At 41.8% G+C, this 19,577-nt stretch overlaps 1 protein-coding gene across 2 annotated transcripts in view; it reads right to left on the bottom strand.

Moving 5' to 3' along the window:
• SUSD4 (sushi domain containing 4) overlaps positions 1–19,577 on the bottom strand; it is a gene marked incomplete at its 5' end in the record, with an annotated part of 132,157 nt that overhangs the window by 26,667 nt on the left and 85,913 nt on the right. For both annotated transcript variants that reach the window (XM_084253805.1, XM_084253806.1), the window contains 2 exons: positions 2,422–2,610; positions 16,233–16,406. In XM_084253805.1, the coding sequence (XP_084109931.1) occupies positions 2,422–2,610; positions 16,233–16,406 (363 nt within the window). The remainder of the gene's footprint in view (positions 1–2,421; positions 2,611–16,232; positions 16,407–19,577) is intronic.

The raw sequence follows: 19,577 nt of genomic DNA, 5'->3' as shown, positions 1-19,577 counted from the left end.
AGCAGTGTATTTCAGTAGATCTGCCTGTTCTGCTCCCCACTCTGTCTCTGGTGAATCCTCTCAACCCCGCACCTCTGGCCCATACCCCAGATCTTCTACACCAAATAAATAAATAAACACACACACACACATACACGCACACACACACAAGTTAACTGTTTAAAAAAAAAGAAAAGAAAAGAAAAAATCAAGTTGAGTGCCTGCAGAGACAGTGAAGTGAAGGAGGAAGTGTGAGCAGGATATTCCATCAACACCCACTACCCTGACAAGATCACACATTTAAGCAAAAAGGTGATACAGAATTCAAGTAAGAGTTAAAGAAATACCAACACCCAGGTACACCTGGATAATTTTTTTTGCCTCCTATTTTCACCCACTGGTTAATTTAACCCAGTTTCTATTAAGTCTTTGGACAAAAAAAAAAAGTCCTTTCATCTGCCTGTGCTTTTTGGTTAAGAATCACGTCTTTGGTGTCTGTAGCCAATGTTGCATTTAAAGGTCTCAGACTAATTCCGTCAGGTAGTTTAAAGGGACAGGAATTGAAAATAAGGAAAATAAGCTTAATTTTTTTCTTAAATGTAAGGAAAAAAGGTTCCAAGTGACCTTTCTGCATGGCAGCACCCTCCCTGGCCACGGCCAGGTGGGCGGAGAACAAGGGACAATGCATTCACCATGGCGTGCTTCCAGTCAAAAGCCAGCCACACACAGCTCCCTGCTCTTAACCGTAGGTTGTTGCCTCTGGAAGTTAGATTTTGTTTTCTGCCTATTCTCTTGGAGTATTAAAAACTGCTTTCAAAGTCCCAAAATGAAGCTTGTCAGAACGTGACGTGACTACTTGAAACACATTGAAACCAAATTTGAAAAGGTTTAAAAATAGGCATTTCCAATTGATATCATCGCGACAATGACACTTCAACCATTCCTCTAGTTCTGCTCATCTGAGTAGGGCGAGACCTCCGGGCACGAGAGGGGCCCCATTTGATTAGCCGTCCATGCTCACCTAGGCCTGCCGGGGTGCCCAGACAGCAGAGAGGCTGCTCTCGTGGAAACAAAGGGGATGATCTCATCCCTCTATGCTACGTTCACCAGAGTTAGCAAATAAACATACAGGACACATGAATTTCAGGCCAAAAAAAAAAAAAAAAAAAGAATTGCTTTGTTTATCATAAATCCTATGCAGTATTTCAGACATGCTCACATTAAATATTTACATGTTACTTATCTGAAATTCAGATTTAACTGGCATCCTGAGTTTGCCATCTGACTTCTCTACTGTAGTCTCTGATTCCCTGAAGTGTTTGGGACAGATGGGTGGGAAGTGGGGGTGAGTGAAGGATCCATTTACTATCCAGAGAGAACAGCGAAACTAATAGCCCATTTTGGGGACTAGGCATTCTGTTTCGTCCACATGCCAGGCTCTTCCCTCCTACCCTCTTCCCTCACTTCTCCCCAAGAAGGCCCCACACCACTCCAAGTCCCATGTTTCCTTTAAGACACACCTCTGATCCCCCAGCCCAGCACCCACCACAACACACCTCCTAATCTGACCTCTCCCTACACTGAGGTGCCGCTGGAGAGAGGCTGCCTGTAAGGACTCATTTGCTTCCACATTCTGTTGTGCCCTGTTTTATTTCTCAAGAAAGGCTGCAAATAGGTTTTGGAGAGGCTCTTTATTGGAGGTTTCTTTTCATTTTTTCTCTCCCTATACACACCCCCTTCTGTCCACTGTACTCAGGTGCCAAAAAAGCAAATCGGTGTTGGTTTGTTGTCTGTGATCACAATTTCAAGACCCACGGCAAAGCCAGGTCTGAGGCAGCATGTCCTGCTTGCCTAGTGGAAATTTTTATGGACTCGATCCCCTACTGACACTGCCCTGATTCCAGCAAGGGACACCCCGTCTCCCTCCTTACTTCATCCGACTGATTAGTGATCTCCAGGGAAATAAAACAATCACATATATTTAACAAAAAGAGGGAAGAAAGGGCTCTTTGTTTAGAGCTTCTTAGTGTGTGCTTGAAGCAAAACATTTACAGCTAAGCCGTAAAATGCATGGAAATAGGAAGAAACACTGACACAACAATAAAGCGAGGGCTGAGATTAATGATGCCATAATACAATTTGTTTTCATTTGGTGTGGAGAAAATTAAGTTTTGAAGACATTTCATTTAACTTTGCGATATTTTGTAGCTTAACCTTTGGTGCTTGAAACTTTCTCTGTTGTCCACCCTCCACCCTTTGAAGCCAAGCAAGTTTTATGTCTGGTTGTAAGTGTGGCTTCATGGTGGATGACATGGACACAGGCAGCAAAGATCACACCCAGGGAGCCAAAGTTATTGCTGACCGCAATTCTCTGCTATTTCCTATGGAAACACCCTCTTTAATCATCTGAAATTCAACTTCCAAAAGAATAAGATGTGTTACCTTCCAGAGCAAGGCACCGGGGTGGGCTGGATGACCAGATAAGGTTGTGTAAGCACTCGAGATACTCTGACCCCTCAAGCTTAAATCCAGGAAAGCAGTGGTAGGAGATCACAGTTCCCACGGGGAAGGAGGTCTGGAACTCAGATATGTTCACATAGCCATTAGAAGAGGTGAGTGGTCTCAGGCAGCCTGTGACATGGGGGACAAAAAAGGGCAGGTCTCATGGAGTCATTTTTTATACCAAAAAGGCAAACAAAGCATTAAAACTCTTTAGAAACCTCCCTGCCCCCCACTGCGAACCACATGGTCTCTGAGAACTGAAGAGCTTGGTCTTGAAAGTTCAGACTTCCTTACCTACTTCCCATTTTATTTGCAAGCAGGTTGTGCTTTCATTGTTGCAAATAGCACCAGGAGGACAACAGGATGGGGAAGCATGAGAGAGGGGGTCCGGAGAATGGGGATTTTCCTGGTGGGTGGTTCCAGCCCTGACTGCACCTGAGAATGTTTATGAAACACCAGTGCCCAGGGCCCACACTCAGGATCTACACAGAACTTGGGCCTAGCTACATTTTTCCTTTTTTTTTTTTTTTGAAGCTCTCCAGAATCCCAATGCTGTATCCGGGTGAGAGCCACCAAGATGCCACAGGCCAAAGAGACACCTCGATGTTCAACGGTGCTGGTGGGAGGTCTGGGAAGGTTTTGATGTGTACTCAGCTCTGGTTCTATCACTGCTGATGATGGAAGAGACTCCCGTCTGACATGGTGCGACTGAACTTTTAAAAATCCAGCTGTGCTTCATGTGAAATAGGTAAGGAAGCCTGTGGTGTGGTGGTTCTCAAACTTGACAGTGACCCAGAGGGAGAGCTTGTTAGGACCACGGTACCCACACCTCAGCCACACTTGCACTCTCCACCCTCACCCTGTCAGTGGTGGGGACCCTGAGTTTGCACAGCTTACATTTTCTGCTGCTGCTGGTCTGGAGACCTGGCTTGCAAAGTCCCGCTGGAGGGAGTACATGCACCAAGCACAGAAGTCTGTGAGCTATCTGAGCAGGAGACTAGGGTCCCAAATCCCTGCTCCTGTAAGACAGCAGCTGCCTTTTTGTCTTGAAGACTGTGAGCCCAGTAGCAAATTCTCAGGGGCACAGAATTCTACTTTGTGTGGCATACACTGTGATCAGGGAGGTTCTTATTGGCTTCAGCATTTCACTGGAGGGAATAATGACCCTGACGAGAAGCTGCTTTTCCCAGGGAGAACTAACTGTGCATGCAGTAAATAATGTATAATGGAGATCCCGACTTTCCCCTCCAATCACCAAGTGCAAAGGAGCTCATGTGCACTGCAGCAGAGGTCTGGGCTCCTCCCAGGCTGACTTTGCTAGAGAGTATGAGCATCAGAGAGCTCTGTGTTCAGCAAATTGCCTCAGTCAGCACCTCGTGATCTGGTGTCTGTGTCAGGGTGAGACCAGAGTGAGGAGTGAGAGGCCCCTAGGGAGGTGCTCACCCTGGGGTTGTGCTAGTGCTGAGCCTCTACCTGTGTCTCGGTGCCACTGGGCTTGCAGGTCCAGCCAGCCACCACCAGGTAAGACCCTCCATTTAGACAGTCCTTGTGGCCTTTACCTGACTTTTATCCCCCCTGACCTAAAAACAGATGATGTTCATGGCAAAGGTAAAAAGGTAGAGTGGGTGGAGGAGGCTGAGAATCAGAAATAAACAGAATCTATAATTAAGGAAAAATATAAGCAAATTAATCTAACAAGTGAATGCATTAGAACTCCTAAGTGTAGCTCAAATGAGCTGGCATAAAAACGTCTGTGCACACTCCTTCCCAAAAGGAGTGTAGTTCTAAGCTACCCACATGGGTAGACTGGCCTCCTTCAAATAAAAACTAACCCTGACCCACAGCGAGGCAGTGGCATCAGGACGCCTATCTCCAAAATGCCAAATTCCAATGGAAAAGATGGCCTGGGAAGAGTGCCTTCCACCCCCTGCCCCCCAAGAAACCAATGGGGTGGTGACTCCTGCCATTAATGGGAGAAGGAAAAGATATGCTCACTCTGGGTTTCTACTGTCCTAAATATAACAGTAGAAAACTGGCTTTGACTCAACAGTTCAATGTGATTTCTATTTGTACTTGTAGATAATAGAGTAAAGTCTCCTCTGGCTTTAGCCCCTGGATCTATAGGTGCAAATAAAAGTTACAGGATGAAATGTCACTCAAAGGGCCAATTATATCCCCCCTGGGGACTCCAGAGGTTTCAGGCTGTCTACAGCCGCCGTGATGCCTCGTGGCCCACCTGTGACCCAGTGGACATAGGAGGAAGCTGGGGAGACAGCAGCTCTGGAACACAGGCTCCCTCCTGGCCCTGCAGTTGGGCACAGGGGTGGAGTAGAGGGCAGAGGACAGGCTGGAGGCACCCCCATCATGCAGATAGAGGGCAAGGAGGAGGAACGAAGGTGCAGGATAAGCTGCTTGAAAAAGCATGCCTCTAGAGAGTGCCAGCTCTTTTATTGCTGCAGAACTATAAAAGCTATTTTTGACTGAGATTTGAGGAAGGGGTATGAAAGGAGGGGACAGAGGGAGCAAAGGGAAAGCCTGCCTCTGAACTCCTGACAATGACATCCCAAGATACATACCAACATAGGGTATTTTTAAAAATCACTGGGGAAAAAAAGAACCCCTAAAGAAACATACTGAGTTTAAGTGTCATAAGAGGAAATAGAAAGGGTGGGAGAACAAAAAGATAATTGGAAAATATGAAGGCCAGTGGTGCCTAGTGTCTGAGGTAATTTTCTTCACCATTATTCTGATAGTGCCGCAGGACTGGAACGAATCACTGGTTAATACAATTCATGTGAATAAATAACCTGACCTAAGAGCCAGCTGCTGATTTTGTGGACAGTCTCTGAAAATGTAAATAAATCACATGTCTTCTCTGACGATGGAATACATAGCCCATATAACAACACAGCGAGTTTCTGGGAAGAAATACCCAAATGTGATGGTCTGGGCTGCCTCTGTCCTCCAAATCCTGAAGTCTTTGTTTCTTCAAGGGGCAGTGACTCTTAAGCTCTTGCATAAGGAAATGATTTATTTCCAACTAAGGGGCAAGCAAAGCAAAATCAGACTCTGCCAGTTGTGATTTCCAGGCACAAAGTTAACATTCGTCTCAACTTTAAAACGCCAATGCTTTTGGTGCAAATAAGATTGTGCTCCCTCTTCCTCGAATTATGAATTATGTCTTGGCTTCTTGGTCCTTTGGTCCCAAGTCACATGTCAAAAAATAAAATCAGAATTAATGTGAACTCGAGGGGTTATTTTCACAAACAGGGCCCTCTATGTCAGCCCAGGCAAATTTAAAAAATGCAAGAGGATAAATATTCGTGGTGTTTGGAGGAAATTTGAATTTGATTACTTTTCTCCTCCTCATGCATTATAAAAAAAGGATAACATTATTAAGAAAAAACAACCTCTGTAAGATTGGCTGTAAATATATTCTCAACACTCCTGAAATAAGTATAAATGCTCTGTTATTTCCATTAAACATACAGTAGTTCATCATTGTGTTCACAGCCTAGTTATAAAGCTCCTAATTCTTGACTGCTTTTGGTTTTTTAGAGTAAAGGAGACATTTGCACGCTAAAGAACAAGGTACTTCCCATCTGGACTTAAAAATTGTGTCTATGAAAGCAGTAATAAGATGAAAATACATAGCAATACAGGCTCACATCAACAAACAAGAAAGAACTGAAACAACCTAATCTCACATCTCAAAGAGCTAGAAAAGGAACAACAAAAAAACCCTAAAGCCAGTAGAAGAAAGGAAATAATAAAAATCAATGCAGAAATAAATGAGTTGGAAATTAAAAAAACAGTCCAAAAGATCAATGAAACCAAAAGTTGGTTCTTTGAAAAAATAAACAAAATAGACAAGCCTCTAGCCAAGCTCACAAAGAAAAAACAAGAGAAAACACATATAAATAGGATTACAAATGAAAGAGGAGAAATCACAACAGACTCAGTAGAAATCAAAAGAATAATCAGAGATTACCATGAATACTTATATGCAAACAAATTCAACAACCTAGAAGAGATGGGCAGATTCCTAGAATGATATAATGATTCAAAGCTGGACAAAGAAGAAATAGAACAACTAAACGGACCAATTACAAGCAGCAAAATTGAGGCAGTAATCAAAGCACTCCCCAAAAACAAAAGCCCAGGCCCAGACGGCTTCACAAATGAATTCTACCAAACATTCAGCAGTGAATTAGTGCCTATCCTACACAAACTCTTTCAAAAAATTGAAAAAGAAGGAATACTACAAAATACGTTCTACGAAGCCAACATTACACTAATACCAAAACCAAACAAAGACAGCACAAAAAAAGAAAATTATAGGCCAATCTCCCTAATGAACACTGATGCAAAAATCCTCAACAAAATCCTTGCCAACAGAATCCAACAATGCATCAAAGAGATAGTATACCATGATCAAGTAGGATTCATCCCAGGGGCACAAGGATGGTTCAACATACGAAAATCGGTAAGTGTAATCCAACACATCAACAAAAAGAAAAATAAAAACCATATGATCACATGCTGAGATCATCAATAGATGCTGAGAAAGCAATCAACAAAGTCCAACATCCATTTATGATGAAGGCCCTTGAAATTCTCAGGATAGAAGCAACATACCTTAACATGATAAAAGCCATATACAGGGCCTCCCCTGGTGGCGCAGCAGTTGAGTGCTGGGCTGCAAAGCTGCCCGCAGCCTCTGCAGCACCAGTTCGATTCCCAGACACTGGCGAGGGTCCCACATGGCACACAGACCTCTTCTGCCGCCCGCTGCTCCCCTCAGCAGTGTATTTCGTCAGTCTGCCTGTTCTGTTCCCCACTCTGGCTCTGGTGAATTCTCTCACCCTCCCGCACTTCTGACTGTACCCAGTGCTTGTATAAATAAATAAATAAATCTTTTTTTTTTTAAAGGCCATATACAACAAACCCATGGCCAACATTATTCTCAATGGAGAAAAGCTGAAGGCTTTTCCTTTAAAATCAGGAACAAGACAAGGATGTCCTCTCTTACCACTGCTCTTCAATATAATACTGGAGGTCCTAGCCAGGGCAATAAGACAAGAGAAAGACATACAAGGAAGCTAAATAGGGAAAGAAGAAGTAAAACTATCACTATTTGCAGATGATATGATAATATACGTAGAGAACCCTAAAAACTCCATAGAAAAACTACTCAAAATAATCAACCAGTTTAGTAAAATAGCAGGATACAAAATCAACACACAAATATCAGTAGCCTTCCTATACACAAACACTCAATTGGAAGAAGAAGAAATCAAGAAAACCATCCTTTTTATAATTGAAACCAAAAAAAATTAAATACTTGGGAATAAACCTAACAAAAGAGGTGAAAGACCTATACAAAGAAAATTATGAAACACTGTTAAAATAAATCAAAGAAGACACAAAGAAATGGAAAGACATCCCCTGCTCATGGACTGGAAGAATCAACATTATTAAAATGGCCATCCTCCCAAAAGCAATATACAGATTCAATGCTATTCCAATAAAAAATCCCAATGACATTCTTCAAAGAAATAGAACAAATACTGATGAAATTCATATGGAACCACAAAAAACCACAAATAGCCAAAGCTCTACTGATGAAAACAAAGGATAAAGGAGTTATCACACTTCCAAACTTCAAGCTATACTACAAAGCCATAATAATTAAAACAGTTTGGTATTGGAACCAAAACAGACACACAGACCAATGGAACCGAACAGAGAGCCCAGAAATAAAGCCACAATTATATGAACAACTAATCTTTGACAAGGGAGCAAAGAATATGCAATGGAACATGGACAGTTTGTTCAATAAATGGTGTTGGGAAAACTGGACCACCAAATACAAGAGGAGGGGGGCGGAGCAACATGGCGGTGAGGAGACGCTGCGAGTAAGATCTCCCATTAAAAAAAGTTAATAGGGAGGAAAAGCGGCAGGTCCCAGTGAGAACTGGGACACGGAAGATAAACGGGTGACTCCAGTAAACTACCCGAAGAAGAAAGTGGCCATAAAAGAGGACTAGAAGGGAGGGAAGCGCAGAACCCTGCTCCCCTCCCCCGCCCACAGAGAGGAGCAGAGAGGAGGAAAACAACAAACCAAAACGGCCAACAAGAACAAACAACGCAGCAAGCGGGACTGTGAGTGGAAAGGAACTATTGCAGCCACCACACCCCGTGAACGGGAGCTGAGGCGAACCCTGCAGGATTCGCCACAGGGGTGAGCGAACGGCTCCGGGCGCCATAAGAGAAGAACAAAGACCCCGGGAGACACGCACACAGCCCGGGCTGCTGGTAAGCTTGCGCGGAAAGCAGCACGCTCGACGCGCTTGAAAAGCAAGTGCAGACCTGGATCGCGGCTGCCCAGGTCCCCGCGCCTGCGACCTAGGCTTGCGGGGAGACGACCTAGGCTTGCAGGGAGAAGCGCGGAGGTCCTCACTGAGGTGAAGGTCCCTCCCTGAGTAAGCAGGAACCAGGCGCCCAGGCACGGGAGCGGTGCAAAAGGCGCCATTCCCGCGCCACTGAACTGGGCTACAGCCCGCGTCCTGGAATTGAGGGCTTTGAACTGAGACCCGGGGCACGAAAATTCGGGGCGTGGGTTCTCCACGACAGTGGGGCACAAGGCAGACACAGCACCCCAAAGCTGTTGAGGTGTACCCTACCATTCCCGCTCTGTTCCCTGTCCCACGGGGTGGGGGGAGGCGAAAAACAGCCCCCCAAGGACAATAGGAGAGATCTCTGGCGACACCTAGCGACCAGGAAAAAAAAGTCACTAACACCCCATAAAACAAGAAATTTCTTAAGACTGCTTGAAAAGGGCAGAAGGCTTCTGGAGGACCCAGTGGCCAGCCGGGAAGTTATTCCACGCCAGGCCCCTTCCGACCAGCAGTCTGAGCCCACAGAGGGAGCAGGCACCCACGTCCGGGGCAGACCGGGTGCGCAGAAGAGTGTGCCTGAAACCGGAGGCGCAGGGACTGCATCCCGCTTCGCCATTTGAGAACAGGGACATTTCCTGAGTAAAAACTGCCAAAAACCAGCAGAAAGCTCCCCCAGAAGACAGAGATGGCTCCTGGAAGAGCCAGAGGGGAGCGGAGAAGTTCACCCAAGATGTCAGTCAGTCCAAGCAACACAGTGTCCCAACGCATACGACAAATTAGAAAACAGACAGTAGGGAGTAGAAGAACCACACGCAACCTAACAACTCCTCAGGAAAGAAGCACACCACAAAAAGAAAACCACTCCCCAGATTGCAACGACAGCAACTTGGAAGAACTTCTGAGCCTTCCAGAAAGAGAATTTAAAATTGCCATGATTAAAAAAGTGATAGATCAGAAGAAGGAAATTGAGTCCCTAAAGAGGGAAGTAAGAGAAATGCAGGAGATCAAAGAATTAATGGAGGAACTAAAGAACTCTGGGAAAAGCAATGAAAGCAGAATAGATGAAATGGAAGAACGAATAAGTAATCTTGAAGACACAGAAATAAAAAGAACCAAAACAGAAAAGGAAAGAGAAGTACGAAGGAAAAAGAATGAAGAAAGACTTCGGGAACTATCTGACTCCATGAGGAAAGGAAATATAAGAGTTATAGGAATTCCAGAAGGAGAGGAGAGAGATGTAGGAACAGAGAAAATATTCATGGATATAATTGAAGAGAACTTCCCAAATGCGAAGAAGGAGCTGAAAATTGATATACAAGAAGCAAGAAGAACACCAAACTTCCACGATGAAAGGAAAAACACAGCAAGACACATAATAGTAAAGCTCCCAAGAATCCAGGACAAGGAAAAAATAATGAAGCTGACAAGAGGGAAGAAACAGATAACATTCAAAGGAAAACCAATCAGGTTGACATCAGACTTCTCTGAAGAAACACTACGGGCAAGGAGAGAGTGGAGAGACATAGTCAACAGACTCCAAGAAAACAGATGCCAACCAAGAATACTCTATCCCGCAAAGCTCTCTTTCCTCCATGAAGAAAGAATATGGACCTCCCCAGACAAAGAGAAACTCCGGAATTACATTGCGACTAAACCCCCACTCCAAAAAATACTACAAGAAATCCTAAAGCCAGAACCTCAGAGGGACGAATAACAACGAAAGAAGACCAAAAAAAAAAAAAAAAAGTTATTAAAAGAATAAATAAATAAAATCAAAGGAAAGACAAACATAATGGCAAATACAGATGCTAACATATCAATATTAACTCTAAATGTAAATGGACTAAACTCTTCAATAAAAAGACACAGAGTTGCAGGCTGGATTAAGAAACAAAACCCAACCTTTTGCTGTCTCCAGGAAACACATTTAGCTACAAAAGATAAAAATAGGCTCAAAGTCAAAGGATGGAAAACAATCCTACAAGCAAATGGGCCAAAAAAGAAAGCAGGAACAGCTATACTTATATCAGATAAAACAGACTTCAAACTCAAAAAAATAAAAAGAGACCCCAATGGTCACTACATTATGATTAAGGGGACAATACTTCAAGAAGAAATAACACTCATTAACATATACTCACCAAACGAAAGAGCACCAAAATATATCAGACAACTGTTGTCCTCTCTGAAAACAGACATCAGAGAAAACACATACGTAGTGGGAGACTTCAACACACCACTATCAACAATGGATAGATCAACAAGACAAAAAATAAGTAAAGAAACTAAAGCTCTAAATAAGGACCTAGAGCATTTGGGCTTAACAAACATCTATAGAACACTAAACCCAAAAAAAACGGAGTACACATTTTTCTCAAGCGCACACGGATCATTCTCCAGGATCGATCACATACTGGGGCACAAGACAAACATCAACAGATACACCAAGATTGAAATCATACCAACCATCTTTTCTGACCACGAAGGCATCAAACTAGAAATAAATCATAAAAAGAAGGCAAGGAACTATCCTACCTCATGGAGATTAAAAGCCACACTACTGGAAGACCACTGGACTAACGAGGAGATCAAAGAAGAAATTAAAAAATTCTTTGAATTGAATGACAAGGAGGACACCAATATCCTAAATGTATGGGATGCAGCAAAAGCAGTAATAAGAGAAAAATATATAGCAATAGAAGCTCACATCAAAAAACAAGAAAGAACTCAAAGAAACAACCTAATCTTGAAGCTCAAAGATCTAGAATAAGAACAACAAAAAAACCCCAAAACCAGTAGAAGAAAAGAAATAATAAAAACCAAAGCAGAAATAAATGAAATTGAAACTAAAAAAACAATCCAAAAGATCAATGAAACCAAGAGCTGGTTCTTTGAAAAAATCAATAAAATAGACAAACCCCTAGCCAGGCTCACAAAGGAAAAAAGGGAGAAAGCACAAACACACAGGATCATAAATGAAAGAGGAGAAATCACAACGGACACAGCAGAAATCAAAAGAATAATCAGTAACTACTATGAACAGTTATATGGAAACAAGTTCAACAATCTAGAGGAGATGGACAAATTCCTACAACTCTACAATCACCCAAAGCTAGATAAAGAAGAAATAGAACACCTAAACAGACCAATTACAAGCAGCGAAATTGAAATGGTAATCAAAAACCTCCCCAAAAACAAAAGCCCAGGACCTGATGGATTTACAAATGAATTCTACCAAACATTCAGAGACGAATTAGTGCCTATCCTTCACAAACTCTTCCAAAAAATTGAGAAGGAAGGGACAATACCAAACACGTTCTATGAAGCCAATATTACACTAATACCAAAACTGAATAAGGACAACACAAAAAAGGAAAACTATAGGCCAATCTCCCTAATGAACACTGATGCAAAAATCCTCAATAAAATTTTAGCTATCAGAATCCAACAATGTATCCATAAGATAATTCACCACGACCAAGTTGGATTCATTCCAGGGGCACAAGGATGGTTTAACATCCAAAAATCAATCAACGTTATCCAACACATCAACAAAAAGATATATAAAAACCATATGATAATATCAATAGATGCTGAGAAAGCTTTCGACAAAGTGCAACACCCATTCATGATAAAAGCCCTTGAAATCCTTGGGATACAAGGAACATACCTCAACATCATAAAGGCCGTCTATGACAAGCCAACAGCCAGTATCATTCTCAATGGTGAAAAGCTGAAAGCAATTCCATTAAGATCTGGAACAAGACAAGGATGTCCACTCTCACCACTGCTTTTCAATATAATACTGGAAGTCCTAGCCAGAGCAATAAGACAAGAGAAAGGCATCCAAGGAATCCAAATAGGAAAAGAAGAAGTCAAACTATCACTATTTGCAGATGATATGATAATATACATAGAGAACCCCAAAATCTCCACAGAAAAACTAATTCAACTCATCAATCAATTCAGTAAAGTGGCAGGATACAAAATCAACACGCAAAAGTCAGTAGCCTTCCTATACACAAACTATAAATCTGAAGAAGAAGAAATCAAAAAAACCACCCCTTCTATTATCGAAACAAAAAAAATCAAATATTTGGGAATAAATCTAAAAAAAGAGGTAAAGGACCTATACAAAGAAAACTATAAAACACTGTTAAAAGAAATAGAAGAAGACACAAAGAAATGGAAAGACATCCCCTGCTCATGGATTGGAAGAATAAACATTATTAAAATGGCCATCCTACCAAAAGCAATATACAGATTCAATGCTATTCCAATCAAAATCTCAATGGCATTCTTCAAAGAAATAGAACAATTATTGATGAAATTCATATGGAATCACCAAAAACCCCGAATAGCCAAAGCTCTCCTGAAAAAAAAAGAAGGAAATGGAGGCATCACACTCCCAGACTTCAAACTATACTACAAATCCATAATCATCAAAACTGCATGGTATTGGAACAAGAACAGACATACAGACCAATGGAATCGAATAGAAAATCCAGAAATAAACCCACAGATTTATGGTCAACTAATCTTTGACAAAGGAGCAAAGACTATGCATTGGAGCAAAGAAAGTTTGTTCAATAAGTGGTGCTGGGAAAACTGGGTCGCTACATGCAAAAGAATGAAGCTTGACCACTACCTCACACCATACACAAAAATCAACTCAAAATGGATTAAAGAACTAGACATAAGACCTGAAACCATAAAATACATAGAAGGAAATATAGGCGAAACACTACGGGATTTGCACATCAAAGACATCTTTACAGACACATCACCCAAAGCAGTGATAGTGAAGACAAAGATAAACAGCTGGGACTACATCAAATTAAAGAGCTTCTGCACAGCAAAAGAGACAATAACAAAAACAAAGAGAAACCCCACCAACTGGGAGAACATTTTTGCACCCAACACTAATGATAAAGGACTGATCACAAAAATCTGCAAAGAGCTGATGAGACTCAGCAACAACAAAGAAAATAATCCAGTCAAAAAATGGGCAGAAGAGCTAAAAAGAAACTTCTCTGAAGAGGAAATGCAAATGGCCAACAGACATATGAAAAATGTTCAACATCACTTGTAATCAGGGAAATGCAAATCAAAACTACCATGAGATACCATCTCACACCAGTGAGAATGGCACATATTAAAAAAACTAGCAACAACAAATGTTGGCGAGGATGTGGAGAAAAAGGAACTCTTGTGCACTGTTGGTGGGAGTGCAAACTGGTCCAACCACTATGGAGAGCTGCGTGGAGATTTCTGGACCTACTAAACATAGAGCTTCCATATGATCCAGCAATTCCACTCCTAGGTATTTACCCAAAGGACACAGAAACATCAATTCCAAAGAACACCTGCACCCCTATGTTTATAGCAGCACTGTTTACAATAGCTAAGCTTTGGAAACAACCCAAATGCCCAAAAATAGATGACTGGATCAAGAAGATGTGGTACATATATACCATGGAATATTACTCAGCATTCAAAAAAGATAAACACATGCAATTTGCAGCAACATGGATGGCACTGGAAGGGATCATGCTCAGCGAAATAAGCCAAAAAGAAAAAGAAAAATACCGGATGGTCTCACTAATAGCAGGAATCTAGAAAACTTAAATAAGGGACCAGGAAAATGAATATAAGAAAGTGAAAATCAAAATCAACAAAAAACTATGAACCAGAGACACTTTTGGGGGGGTGGGGGGCGGGAGGGGAAGGATTGGGGTCAGAATGGGCGTTTGCAATTGTATGGGGGAATATAAAAATAAAATTTAATATTAAAAAAAATAATAAAAAAAAATAAAAGGATATGCCCCAATGGTAAGCAATAATAAAAAAAAAAGAAAGTAATACAAGAAAAAAAAAAAACTGGACCACCACATGCAAAAAAAAAAAAAGAAACAAGACCACTACCTCTCACCGTGCACAAAAATCAACTCAAAATGGATAAAAGAACTGCACATAAGACCTGAAACCATAAAATGTATAGAAGAAAATATAGGGAAAACACTAAAGGCATACATCTCAGAAACATCTTTAAAGACTCATCACCCAAAGTAGTGGTAGTGAAGGCAAAGGTAAACACCTGGGATTACATCAAACTGAAAAGCTTCTGCACAGCCAAAGAGACATTAACCAAAACAGAGAGACACACCACTGATTGGGAAAATATCTTTGCACTCCATTCAACTGATAAGGGACTGATCACAAAGATATACAAAGAACTCACATGGCTCAACAAAATCAAAACAAATAATCCAGTCAAGAAAAGGGCAGAAGAACTCAAAAGACATTTCTCCAAAGAGGAAATGCAAACGGCCAACAAGCATATGAAAAAATGTTGAATATCCCCTATCATCAGGGAAATGCAAATCAAAACCACACTGAGATACCACTTTATACCAGTAAGAATGGCACATATCAAAAAAAAACAAGCAATAACAAAGGTTGGTGAGAATGTGGTGAAAAAGGAACTCTCCTACATTGCTGGTGGGAGTGCAAACTGGTCCAACCACTGTGGAAAGCTGTCTGGAGGTTCCTCAGTCTACTAAAAATGGAGCTACCGTACGATCCGGCAATTCCACTACTAGGGATCTACCCAAAGGACACAAAAACAGTGATTCAAAAGAATACCTGTACCCCTATGTTTATTGCAGCACTATTTACAAAAGGTAAAACCTGGAAACAACCCAAATGCCCATAAACAGATGACTGGATCAAGAAGGTGTGGAATATTATTCAGTAATCAAAAAAGATAAACTCATGCCATTCGCAGCAACATGGATGGAGCTAGAAGTTATTATGCTCAGTGAAATAAGCCAGAAGGCAGAAGAAAAATATCGGATGGTTTCACTTTAACAGGAATATAGGGGAACCAAATAAGACATCAGTGTAAAAAAAAATAACAGTACAAAACACAACAAAGCAAAAACATAATTATAAATCAGAGACATACTGCAGGGGAGGAGGAGGAAGAGAGATGCGAGGGAGGGAGGGAGAAGCACAGGGGACTGTGGTAATGGTGCATGGGTGCCTTGGGGAAGAAAATTCTATGGGGACTCAATCTGAGGGGGTGGGAGGAAGCAAATATTGTCTAAAAATGTAAAAAATGATATATGTTAAATTTTTTTTAAAAAGTGTGTCTACGGAGCTGGAGAAAACTACAGGGGGTGATGTGGAGATTCAAAAAAAGAGCTTGGGTGACCACAAAGAAGAGAGAGCAGAAGCAGGGTGGTGGGTGGCTTTGTTTTTCCTGTCATCATACTATTAGAGAAATGCGTGCATACTCTACAGTAAAGTCTGGGAGAATGGCCAAGAACAAGCGCTTCCATCCTGTACCTTGACAGATGGGCAGGTTGTCCCATGCACCGTCCTCGTGACATAATGAAACCATGTTGTACAGGTCAGGGTAGCGGATCTTGAATCCTTCGTGACACGTGATGATTAACTTATCTCCATGTCTGTATGTCTTGTTGTGAATCTCAGCATCTTCAATTTGGGGGATACGGCAATCTGCAATGGCATGAAAAGTATCCGTTACTTTTGGAATCACTGTGGCTGTGGTTCATAAGACAGTTCGTAATTCCCGATGTGGTGTCGATCTATGCAGCAGCCTCTGGATGGCCCCTGATTCACCACTAGGCTCACCAAACAACAAGCAGCGTCACCTGATTCACAGAGAAGTAGGAAGAAAGACAGAATACAGGGATTCAGTCCCTGTCTGTGACCCATCACTCCATATAGCTGAGTTTATGGACGATTTTTGAAATAAGCAAAGAAAGACAAGAGTCAGGGATTCTCCTGAACAATCTGTCTGGTTCCATTCTTTGCCAGCCTGCTGGCCCTGCCTCCCCGCCACAGGCAAGGGCCTGAGCCTGACATGAAAATAGGCTTCGCAGAACAGCAGGGGCCCAAAGAGATTGCATTTGCTATTAGCATTTCCTAATCACCTTACCTGTTTTTAAAAAGATAGTAAACAGAGCAGCACATACTAATGCCAACATCACAAAGGGTCAGAGAAAGAGGCTATATTGCCTCCTGAAGATGAACTTATAGCAGAATACACACAGGTGGGAGAAGAGGCCTGGCTGGGAATCAGGAGGAGGACAGTGGTGAAACAAGGAGTCCATGCATCAAAAAAGGTAAGATAAAACAAAAATTGTTAAATTATATGTATCCCCATCTAACTAGCAACTCCCAGTTTACCGCAGACCACTACGCCATGCTGCCAAATTGTGACCCTGCTCCCTCTGTCCGCTACCACCTTAAACACCACCCAACTCACCTCATCTGGCTTAAAACACACAGGTTAGTGTGAGTCTCACTGTGTCTCTTATGGAATCAACGTCTCTGATTCCACATGCATATATGCTTGAGCTATTTATTTCTACTGTAAAAGTAGAAGGAGGTTCTGACTTACTTATGGTTATATTTCAAATTTGCTACTTCTTAATATTTTGAAAACAAACAAAATCCCAGAATTGCACTTTAACAGTCACAGATACTTCCTCCAGAATTTTCTTGATGTGCTAATAAATTGGATGTTTCTCAGCCACCCCTCCTCGAAGTTTATTGAATCCATGATATGCATGATATGGGTGGAATAATATTCCTAAGAACCCTGACCTTCATGTTCCTCTAATTTTTAAACTGTTCTGGGCTCTGAGCCCTCTGGGCAGCTTTAAAAAGAGCAGATCCTAGGAGCTTGGAGGTGGGATTGGGGCTAGGTTTCTTGGGAAGCAATAACTCTGGTAACAGACTACAGAGAACAGTGATGGGACCACCTGGACAGAAGGGGGTCTCCTGGGCAGAGGAGGGTCCTGGCAGTGGAGTGAAGCAGCGGTGGACCTCACTGTATCTTATGGGTCACTGAAGCCAAATGCTTGCAAACCCAGGTTAGCCTTCATCTAAGCCCTCTCATCACCATCACTCAAGAGCAGGGATGTGTTAACTACTTGCTCTGACAATCCCTTCATGCTGCCAGACTTCTGTGCACACCTGCAAAGAAGAGAGGCTTGAGCATCATGTGACCCTCTGCCTATGAACTTTGCAAACTCACAGCTCCCAAGAGGCTGATTAAAGGGCTGATTCAGGGTGTAGAGCTGATGTTAGGCCTCCCCCAGAGAGAACCTATCATCAGTATTCCCCTTTGCTTCTGGATTTCAGTGGAGAGAGTCTTGGCTGCAGAACTGTTTCAATTTTACCTCTCTTCTTTGCATTTCAGGCAGTGAATAGGGGTTTTCCAAATGCTTATGTTTAACCAATGGTTTTTCTACTAGAATAGCTAAATTTCCCCCCAAGTCAGGCCCTGCATAATCCTGACCGGAATCAAAAGATGGTTGACAACTCTGCCGCCTTCTTCTTAATGGAAAAAAATGTGAATTACATTTTTTCAATATCACAATGCAGAAATTATTCACAGCAAATAAAAACACATTTATCAAGGCATCCGCCTGTAAAATCTTGCCTGTAAATAGATCGTATGGCAATAATTTATATGACTAAACCATTGTTTTCATGATTGACTTAAAACTTATTCAAGTGTTAACCAGGAGGTTTGCCGGTTAGAGCGAAGCCAATGGACAGAGTGCATGTGGGCATGCGGCCACGTGGACCCTGGCTGACAGAATTTTTAAAAGTTACTTAGAAAATACTGTTAGGAAGGTCTGATCCTGCCAGGTAGAATCAGGTCAGCAATCAAAACTTAGTGATGTCGGCATAAATGGGCAATATGGACTTGTCACTGAAGGGATATCAAAGACTTCCATTGTAGAAATCATCTTCCATGAGCCCAATCCTGTCACTGTTTCTAGAAACAAAGGGGTATTTAACATAATAAATAAACAAAAGGGGCTAGCCCTAAGGCAGTATTGCAATTTTGTACCTAAGTACAAATTAACTGATCAGACTGGTTAGCAGAGTGTAGAGTCCTTACAAAGCAGTAATCGTAAAGAAATTTTAAAGAATATGTACTGAGTTAGATTTACTTTTCTTTACAATGTTATATGTGAAAATGAATCTGATGCCTTAAAAGTGCCAAGTGTTCACATCCATCCTTCCCAAAAAGTGTTCCAGGAACACAAATACATGATATACACTCAGAGATTCACAATTCACATTAGTATGTTAAGGGCTCTGAATGTCTTCCTGTAAAGAATTCAACTGGATTGTGTTTAAGCCAGCATTTGTAAAGCTTATTTTTTATTCATCCATCTGTTCATTCATTCAGTGAATTATTGAGCACTTACTCTAGGTCTAGTATGTTCTATTGCTGGGAATAAAGGAAGGTTAAAAATCTTACTCATATGTGCTGCATGGAGGGAGACCGCTGGCAAATTATAACAGATAATGAGTTAGAAAATAACAGGCAATGATCATTGCCATAACAAGGTAATATGATAAGAATTGACTCAGGAACCCCTTTAATTTGGGTTGATGGCAAAGGTACCTATGAGGATGAGACCTAATGACAAGGAGAATTCAATCATGTGTGCATCTGGGAGAAGAGCATTTCAGGCAGAGGGAAAGCTAGTGCAAAGGCCAGGAAATAGCCCAGTGTCCTTAAAAATGCAAGAGAACATGGGTATGTGTGAAACATAGGGAGTAACAGCATATGAAGAGGCAAGACCATGTAGGGTCTTGTAGGTTAGGGCAAGGAATCCAGGTTTCATTTTAGTGTGATGG

Source organism: Talpa europaea, assembly GCF_964194135.1.
Source record: "Talpa europaea genome assembly, chromosome: 14".
Classification (NCBI taxonomy): domain Eukaryota; kingdom Metazoa; phylum Chordata; class Mammalia; order Eulipotyphla; family Talpidae; genus Talpa; species Talpa europaea.
This window is presented reverse-complemented; position numbering and strand designations above follow the sequence as displayed.